This window comes from Paroedura picta, chromosome 3 (genome assembly GCF_049243985.1).
Source record: "Paroedura picta isolate Pp20150507F chromosome 3, Ppicta_v3.0, whole genome shotgun sequence".
NCBI classification, from domain to species: Eukaryota; Metazoa; Chordata; class Lepidosauria; order Squamata; family Gekkonidae; genus Paroedura; species Paroedura picta.
Genome location: NC_135371.1, coordinates 8,487,253 through 8,496,720, shown reverse-complemented (window position 1 = coordinate 8,496,720; position 9,468 = coordinate 8,487,253). Strand labels below are relative to the sequence as shown.

General features: G+C 49.7%; 1 protein-coding gene across 1 annotated transcript; it reads left to right on the top strand.

The window, feature by feature from the left end:
* The first annotated feature begins 1,452 nt into the window (after nt 1-1,452).
* LOC143834340 (uncharacterized) lies at nt 1,453-6,627 on the top strand. Its single transcript, XM_077331074.1, has 3 exons — nt 1,453-1,704; nt 4,536-4,663; nt 5,326-6,627. Exons 2-3 carry the CDS (start codon nt 4,576-4,578, stop codon nt 6,591-6,593), a joined length of 1,356 nt encoding a protein of 451 aa, XP_077187189.1. The 5' UTR covers nt 1,453-1,704; nt 4,536-4,575; the 3' UTR covers nt 6,594-6,627.
* The last annotated feature ends 2,841 nt before the right edge of the window (nt 6,628-9,468 follow it).

Sequence of the window (9,468 nt, the reverse complement as noted above, 5' to 3'; positions counted from 1 at the left end):
CAAAATACAAATATCTAAGTTCTATGTCACGTCTGTATGTTTTATGTGAACTGCCCTGAGCCTCGGGGGTGGGGGGGTGGTTTATAAATATAAATAAATAAATAAAATAAGGTTTCAATCCACTTAGTCACAGCTGGGGAGAGTACAAAGAGCTCTGCCACATCTCCCTGGAAAGCACGACGTTCACGTTTCTGTGACAGATGAAGAATAGTTTGCGACCTTCCTTGGGCAACCAATCAGGTTCCCATTAGCACACTCTCAGAAGTGGTGTTATTTTAGAAATTTCAAAGAGGGTGCACAGAGGGAAAGGTGAGAGAGATAGGGGGGGAACTCCTTTTCACTGGATCTTTTTCACTGGAGTTTCTGCTTTGGGGCACTGCTTGCGTTTCTTGTGGGTGGGTTTGGGAGCCGAACCGCAAATTCCACTGCTGCACAGTGATCAGCGTGACCCACTCAGGTGCCCATGAGCAGCGAAGATGTGGCAGTCTTATGTGTCTCTAAAGCAGCGTTTGATGGCAGGGGCTCCTGGGAATTGTAGTCCATGGACATCTGGAGGGCTGTAGTTTGACTACCCCTGCTCTAAAGGCAGGAATCAGCCTCTCTTGTTGCTATTAGCACAGCATCTGAACCTCGATGTAACAGTCCATTTCGGTCCGTGTGACAATTTCATTTTCTGGAAGGCTTTAGATCTTTGCACGCTTGTAAAAAAGAAACCATGCTAGGTAAACCATCCATGTGTTAATTCAAATATAGACCTCACAGCCCTCCTTTGTCAGACCCTGGTTATGCGCAGAGTCATAGCTCCACGGGGAGCCAGCTTGGTGTAGTGGTTAAGAGCAGTGGACTCTAATCTGGCAAGCCGGGTTTGATTCCCCGCTTCTTCACGTGCAGCCAGCTGGGTGACCTTGGGCTAGTCGCAGTTCTCAGGGCTGTTCTCTCAGAGCTCTCTCAGCCCCATCTATTTCACAGGGTGTCTGTTGTGGGGAGAGGAAGGTAAAGGTCTTTTGTAAGCAGCTTTGGGACTCCTGCAGGTAGTGAAAAGTGGGGTTTAAAAAACAACGCTGCTTGTTCTTTTTGTTCCCAGGAACCTAAAAGTCTATCCCAGTCCCTGCTCCACCTACCTCCCTTTATCAATGCCTTGCATTCAAGACAGGGTGCAGACAAGAGACCTCAGAGGAAAGCAGGAAACATTTTTCTACTTCACATTTTACTACAAGATTCTGTTTGAATGTAGATATGTTTTATTTTGTCCAGCTGATGGAAGAGTTCTTGACAACTGAAAAGCTTGGTCTTAATTAAAGGTATGATACCCATTTTGCCTGGGAGGCCAATTTGTCCATTTTCCCAGGTTAAAAAGTTGCGTGGATTTTAGCAGCCAGAGGAAGGGGTGTCTGTGTGTGTGTAGTTTGGACTTTGGATTTACACACTTTGTTATCTGTGTCTTTTGAGTACCACACCTGCTGTTAAACATTTGGCGGCTTGCGTATCGTTGATACAAGGTCTAAATCCAAAATCTTTGGTTTCCGGAGTATCAAAAGGAAGTCGAAGGTGAAATAGGAGCTGGCAGCTAGTAGTGACCGTAAGGCTGAGGTGACGGATGTCCCTGCCGCAGGGTGGAGATGAGTGAGGGTCCTACGTCCAGATCCAGCAAACAGAAAACCGCCTAGCATGGCCGCCTCAGCCAAACCCTGATCTCCGTGTAAGGTAATTCGGAAATCAAGTCTCAATAAGAGCTGTTTCTCTGTCTTCCCCCCCCCCCCATCAAAATGTCTATCCTGTAAGGAAAGCAGTTATCCATTAATTCCTCAATTTTGAAATCAAGTTTTGGCTATGTATTTCTGACTGCCTTTGTATGAATTCACTTGTTCCTGAGGGGGTGGGGGGGGTTAGCTTTTTCGCTTGTTCAGTTCATTTCCACAGGCACTGTTTTCATGCCCCAGTGACAGATTCTTGTATGTGTGTGAGTAGAAGAAGAAGAGTTGGTACTTATATGCCGCTTTTCTCTACCCAAAGGAGTCTCAAAGTGGGTTACAGTCGCCTTCCCTTTCCTCTCCCCACAACAGACACCCTGTGAGGGAGGTCAGGCTGAGAGAACCCTGGGATTACTGAAGAAGAAGAGTTGGTTCTTATATGCCGCTTTTCTCTACCGGAACAAGTCTCAAAGAGACTTATAGTCCCCTTTCCTTTCCTCTCCCCACAACAGACACCCTGTGAGGGAGGTCAGGCTGAGAGAGCCCTGGGATTACTGAAGAAGAAGAGTTGGTACTTATATGCCGCTTTTCTCTACCCAAAGGAGTCTCAAAGCGGGTTACAGTCGCCTTCCCTTTCCTCTCCCCACAACAGACACCCTGTGAGGTGAGTGAGGCTGAGAGAGCCCTGATATTACTGCTCGGTCAGAACAGCTTTATCAGTGTTGTGGTGAGCCCAAGGTCACCCCAGCTGGCTGCATGTGGAGGAGGAGCGGGGAATCAAACCCGGCTCGCCAGATTAGAAGTCTGCTCTCCTAACCACTACATCAAGCTGGTATGAAATTGGGGGGTGTGGGTGGGGGAGAGGGCCTTGTCATAAAAACTTGTCTCTCTCATGTGAGAGCGATCCTGCATGGGGGTGTGGGTGGGAATCAAATCTAGAGAGGTGAGATCCCAATGCATATTTTGTGACCAGTAAGTCAACAGACTCCTTCACCTTTTCCAGCCTGAGGGCACCTTTGGAATTCTCATGCAGGGAGGAGTTAGGATTGGATGTCCTTGTGAGTGACATCACGTTGCCGGCACGATGGTGCAGGGCTCTAGGATTTAGGCAAGACTCTATGGTAAAGCCGCAGAGCTTTGTCCAAATTCTAGAGCCTTACATTGACCTCATCCCAGCAGTGAGATGTCACATCTGGAAACTGGTCGGAGGTGACATCATACCACCGGCATAATTTCAGTGACAGAACGTCAGGAAGTGCGGACAGGGGGAGCAAATTCCTCTGTAGTCAAAGCCCAGCCATGGTCCACCTGCACTATTTATTTTATTTATTTATCAATTAGACTTATAGGCCACCACTCCCGACTTATAGGGCGCTGCTCCCCACAACAGTTAAGTATTTGGTGCAACAACGCTGAAGGGCCAGTGAGCGCTCTTGGCACATGTGCCAAGTAACTTGTCCAGGTGAGGTACTTTTTGCGAAGTCACTATCTGCATGTGTCACTGCCTGAAGGAGTCAAAAAAGGGCCTGCAATTGCCTCCCCTTCCTCTCCCCACAACAGACACCTTGTGAGGGAGAGTCAGAGAGAGTTCTGACAAGACTGCTCGGTCAGAACAGCACTATCAGGACTGTGACTAGCTCAAGGTCACCCAGCTGGCTGCACGCAGAGGAAGAGTGGGGAATCAAACCCAGCTCTCCAGATTAGAAGCTGCCGCTCTGAACCAGTACACCACGCTGGCACGTTCTCCCCAGCCTTGCAGTAAACAGATGTCACATTCACACGTTTCATATAAATATACAAGTTCATGTGAAGTATATGGAGGCAGCGTCTTCCTCCACACATGCACAAAGGAGAGGACACAGAGGGTGTGCCCATGCAGAGAGGCAGGCAGGTTTTGTATAAAGCAAACATGGGGCTTGTTGACAGGAAAGGTGGTGTTGTGGCTAAGAGCCTTTAATCTGGAGAACAGGGGGCTCATTCCCCACTCCTTCACATGCAGCCGGCAGGTGACCTTGGGGCAGTCACAGTCCTGTTAGAAGCTGTTCTCACAGAGCACTCTGGTCTGGTCTCTCTCAGCTGCACCTACCTCACAGGGCATCTGTTGTAGGGAGAGGACAGGAAAGGTGTTTGTACTCTTCTTTGAAACTCCTTCAGGTAGTGAAAAGCAGGATATTAAAAAAAATAACAGGCCTTTATTGTTAAAGAAATCCATATTGCAGTAGGAAACCGGCAAGACGAGCATTATAACTAGTTGTTTAACTCGGAGATGCTGAAAGCACCTGATGTTCTCTCAGAGATCAGGGGTGGAGAGAGAGAGAAAGGAGGGGCAGGTGAAAGGTAGTTCCCGTTTAGCATTCTGGATAATAATTATAGGATTGACAGCCCAGAGGTGGCAACCAGTGTGGGCGCAGGTCAGGCTAATGGAGCTGGGTTATTGCCATGTTGTCGTTGGAACTGATATCACATTGTTGGCATGACGATGCAGCATTCTAGGATTTGGGCAAAACTCTATGGTTGAACCATAGAGTTTGACTCAAATCCTAGCGTGTCACACTGACAGCACTCAAGCCATGTGATATCAAAGAGGAGCAATTACTGCACTGAGCTCAGGTGAGGGAGGCCAGAAACATGGAGGAGGAGGAGAAGAAGAGTGTGTTTTTATACCCTGCTTTTCACTACCTGACAGAGTCAAAGTGGTTTACAATCAACTTCCTCTCCTCTCCCCACACCAGACACTTGAACACACAGAAGGGAACAATTACAGTCTGGCTTGGGGGAATGGATTACCTCATCCGCAGCTGCCATCTGATAAAACAAGGGCAAATGAACCTTCTTTTCTTCCAGGTATGAGCCGGGTCAAGTTACTCAACAAGCAGGCATTGCAATGGAAAGGAAATTGGGAAGAACCTTGGAAACTTCTCCTGTAGAGAAGACTCTGAGGAAACCAGGCGTAAGGGGACAATTCAGGAAAGGTAATGGCTCCAGGAAGCAAGCAGGGAGGAAATGAGCTCAAAGAAACAGGAAGTCTCCTACCGAGCCAACCAGGATACTGGAGGAGATTATTCGAAAAATCATCAGGAAGTTCCTATTCTAACTATGCTAAATACACATCTCCTCTGAGGTCAAGGTAAAGGTATCCCCTGTGCAAGCACCGAGTCATGTCTGACCCTTGGGGTGATGCCCTCTAGCGTTTTCTTGGCAGACTCAATACGGGGCGGTTTGCCAGTGCCTTCCCCAGTCATTACCGTTTACCCCCCAGCAAGCTGGGTACTCATTTTACTGACCTCGGAAGGATGGAAGGCTGAGTCAACCTTGAGCCGGCTGCTGGGATCGAACTCCCAGCCTCATGGGCAGAGCTTCAGACAGCATGTCGGCTGCCTTACCACCCTGCGCCACAAGAGGCTCCTCTGAGGACACGCTACATATTCTGTTCAATCATGCACACAGTAGATCTTGCATATTCCAACCGGCCACGTGTTTCTCACCCAAAAAGTGATAAACAAGATGGCCAAATTAGCCCCTAGTGCACAGGGAATTCCAACTTGCCCTCCAAGGAGGATAATTCTGTCCCTGGAAACATTCCGCCTTCTTGAGAACAAATGTGAACCTCTCTCTGTCTTCTTCTGTCCTGCAGTGAATGTGACTCTGGATCTCGATACAGCCAATCCTCTCCTTACCGTGTCTGAGGATCGGAGGAGTGTGAGAAGAGGGGACAGAACGCAGAGCCGGCCAGGCGGTCCTAAGAGATTTGAGACGGTGTCCTGCGTGTTGGGCAGTGAGGGGTTCACCTCAGGGAAACATGCCTGGGAGGTGGAGGTGGACATAGAGGAAGATCGGGGAGTGGGGGGTCTAGGGTGGGCTGTGGGGGTTGCCAGAGAGTCTGTGCGGAGGAAGGGCCTGGCCTATGCTTGCCCCAGAGAGGGGATATGGGTTGTGGGCAAGGTGCTTCCTTACGGGTTCTTAGCTTTCACTTCTCCTGAGGAGAACCTTTCAGTTCTGAATCACGAGCCCAAGAAGATCCGGGTCTCCCTGGACTATAAATGGGGCCGAGTGGATTTTTTTGACGCGGACACCGACGACCTGCTCTTCACGTTCTCTTCAGCCTCGTTTTCTGGGGAGCGGGTGCACCCGTATTTCCGGGTGGAGTGGCCAGGCCAGCTGAAGTGTGGCCAAACAGCCCTTGGGCCCTGTCAATCCGGGCGAGTCTTTCCTGACCTCAGCTGCTCTGAGGCGCAAGAGTACGCTAGCCAGTTTGTACAGCGAGGCAGGACTTCGCAGGCCATGTTGCCGTCTCCCAGCGCCGATTTCCTCTGTGGCAGCCCACCGCCAACTTTCCCCGAATGCTCTGAGGACAGGAAACCAGAATCCTGTGAAATCACAAAACCAGAAGCCCCCAATGTTGCCGAGACTCTGCCACATTCAGGTTCAGCCTGCCATGGCCAAATTATTCCTCATTCTAAGGACTGTAAGGGCGTGAGGCCAACAGCAGAGGCCAGGCGGGCCAAGGGAAGGCAGAACAATGAAGAGGAAACAGAGAAGATGTTCCCTTCAACGATTGAGACCATTTCTTTGGAGACAGGAGGCCACACCGAGCCCCGGAGAGTAGAGGAGGAGGCGGAGATAGGGGCAGCCATGGCCCGGAGGCTCCAGCCACAGAACCATGATGGCCCTCCCTCAGATCCTGAGGGTAGTTCTGCGATCCACTGGGAAGGAACGCTCACCCCAAACAGCCCTAGCCATGAAGAGAAGGGAGGAAGGGTCTCTCTGAAGGAGGAGCAAGACAGCACAGGCCACGAGGGAAGGGATACGTGGCTCAGTAGCGAGAATTATCCTTTGTTTGCCTTGATTCCTTTGCTGGCTGTATTAATCCTAGCCATCTACGGCTTGCTTTCTCAAGAGTAGGTGACTGGCTCATTAAAGTGGAAGAAACATTTAAGTTTTACAGAAATCTTGATGTCTCAAGTTCTTTGTTTGCTCCAAGACTACTGGCGATGTGGGGAGAATGCACAGCGGTTGGGATGCCATAGACTGCACGGGTGGCCAAGCTAGGGCTCTCCAGATGTTCATGGACTACAGTTACCATGAGCCACGGCCAATTGGCCATGCTGGCATGGCTCATGGGAATTGTAGTCCATGGACAGCTGGAGAGCCACTGTTCCCCCCCCCCCCCGATTTATTGTATATCCTATGAAGTGTCATTTCATCCAGGGCAATGAATCCGTGTAGTTCTTGACTCCAAAAGAACTTCAGGCCCCACCTGGTCATTGGTAGCCCTAGTCAGAAGCTCTGGGGTAGTCATTAACCTGTGGTCCTCCAGATGTCCATGGACTACAATTTCCATGAGCCCCTGCCAGCGTTTGCTGGCAGGGGCTCATGGGAATTGTAGTCCATGGACATCTGGAGGACCACAGGTTGACTACCCCTGCTTTTGAAGATAAAGTGTGCTCTGTTTCTTCTCTGGGAAAAAAATCCGTATTCTGCAGGAATTCTAGCGGTAGCCACTGATCAGCTTCTGAGCTCAGTTAAAAGTGCTGGGTCTTCTATTTTAATCGTTCATTGCCTGGGTGAAGAAACACCTGAATCAATTGTAACCCCAGGCACACCTTTAATAGCTAAAAGAGCCAGTGTGAGGCAGCCTCTAGAACTGGTTCAATTCCCCACTCCTCCTTCACACGCAGCTAGCTGGGTTACCCTGGCTCAGTTCTCTCAGAGCTCTCAACCTCACCTACCTCACAGGGTGTCTCTTGTGGGGAGAGGAAGGGAAAGGTGTTTGTAAGTCACTTTAGAAGCCCTTTGAGTAATGCAATGTGGATTATTATTATTTTTTTTAAATCTCTCTCCCTCTTCACAGGCTAGGACATACATTTGTAATACACTCTCCTTTGTTATATTTACTGAGACTACCAGAAGGTGGCAGATCCCTTTCTTAAGAACTCAGGCCCTTCTGTGGGGCTCTCCTCCTCTTTCCTTCTCCCAGTTTCTTCTCCGCTGCAAAAGTTTCTGCTTCCACTTCCCCCACTCACCCTCTCTTCTGTAGCCCTGTTGCCTGCGTTATGTATGTGAGCATTCCATGCTACTAGACCTCATGCAGATAAGGACCTGAAAGCTTCACAATTGCAACCAATTGCCCTTTGAATATAGACTGCGTAAATGGACCAATGAACTGTCCCCCTGTTAAGGACCAATTAAGTTCTTGGGCAGGCAATCCAAAGTGTATATAAATTCGTGTTGTGTCTATGTTCCTTGTTCAGGGTTCAGAGTTGGTGTTGGATTGAATAAAGACTAAATAAAGAGTTGTTTGATTTGGAAGAGCTTCTCCAACCTGCCTCCCCATGCAGCCAGCTGGGTGACGTTCGGCTAGTCACAGTTGTGTTAGAAGCTGAGCAGTTCTCTCTCAGCCCCACCTACCTCGCCGGGTGACTGCTGTGGGGAGAGGAAGGGAAGGCGATTGTAAGTCATTTTGCGACTCCTTTGGGTAGTGAAAAGAGGGATATAAAGAAAAAACTTTCTTCTTCTTTTCTCTCCGGCTTCCCCTCTTTGGTTCAGCCGGGGTCCGTCAAACCCCAGCTCATCCTCAGAGATGTCTCTGAGATCAAGCAGCTGCACTAGAAAGCCACCTCCGAGCAAACCACAAGGAAGGAGAGTAAGGGCCTCTGCAAACCACAAAAGTACGTCTTGGAGCTTGAGCAATGGCCCTCGTTGCGGCCCGGCCTCGGCGTCCATCTGAGCAACGCTCACCAACAGCTGTGTGGTGGCCGCTAATTCAGAAAGCGCTAATTTGCACAGAGGGTCTCACACAAGGCCTCTGAGCACAGCCATCAAGGAGAGAAGGGGCTGCCTTCTGGCAGGCCCATTTCCCCCCAAACCACAGCATGGGCTTGCTTTTTAAAATTTTAAGGCAAATCTGTTCCTGAGGCACAGCGCTGTGCTAAACTGGGCAATCTTTCAGAAATTATGCAGGATTGGTCTTGGTTGGGAGACCACCAAAGAAATCCACCTCTGAACATCCCTTACCTTGAATACCCTATGGCAGGGGTGGGCAAACTGTGGCCCTCTAGATGTCCATGGACTACAATTCCCATGAGCCCCTGCCAGCATTCACTGGCAGGGGCTCATGGGAATTGTAGTCCATGGACATCTGGAGGGCCACAGTTTGCTCACCCCCTGCCCTATGGGGTCGCCATTACTTGGTTGCAGTCCAATGGTCCTATTCACCATCAGAAGGCTGCCAACCTCCAGTTGGCACCTTGAGCTAGGGATGCCAGCTCCAGGTGGGACGTGGGAATCCCCTGGAATTACACCTCATCTCCAGACTAAATAGATAATTTTCCCTAGAGAAAACGGCTGCTTTGGAGGTAGACTTCACAGCATTCTATTCCACTGAGGTCCTTCCCGGTCCCAAATTCTGCCCAAACCTGGCTCCACCCCTAAAGTCTCCAAGTATTTCCCAACCCAGAACTGGCCACCCTACCTGGAGATCTCCTGCTACTAGAGTTGACCTCCAGATGACCACGAAAATAGAGACAATGACTGTCTTGCAAGGTAGACTTTATGGCATTAGGTCTCTCCCAACTCAAATCCGACCCCTCTCCGGCTCTACCTCTGGAGCTGACAACCTTAATTTGAAATGCTGTGGGGCTTCTTAAAATTGTCTTAGGTCCACTGCATGTCCTAATCTAGCCTTGGCCGGGTTAAGACCCTGTTGTCTCCAGTTAAAAGTCTTGGGCAGGTGTTGGTGCGAAAGGTCCTTCTCTGCCTGGTACCACCAGTAAGGATG

What these genes read in the sequence shown, in the direction of transcription:
- LOC143834340 (XM_077331074.1), top strand. Translation starts at nt 4,576, where the DNA reads ATGGAAAGGAAATTGGGAAGAACCTTGGAAACTTCTCCTGTAGAGAAG. An exon ending in AAGGGGACAATTCAGGAAAG is followed by an intron (nt 4,664 to 5,325) that starts GTAATGGCTCCA and finishes TCTGTCCTGCAG; the next exon opens with TGAATGTGACTCTGGATCTC.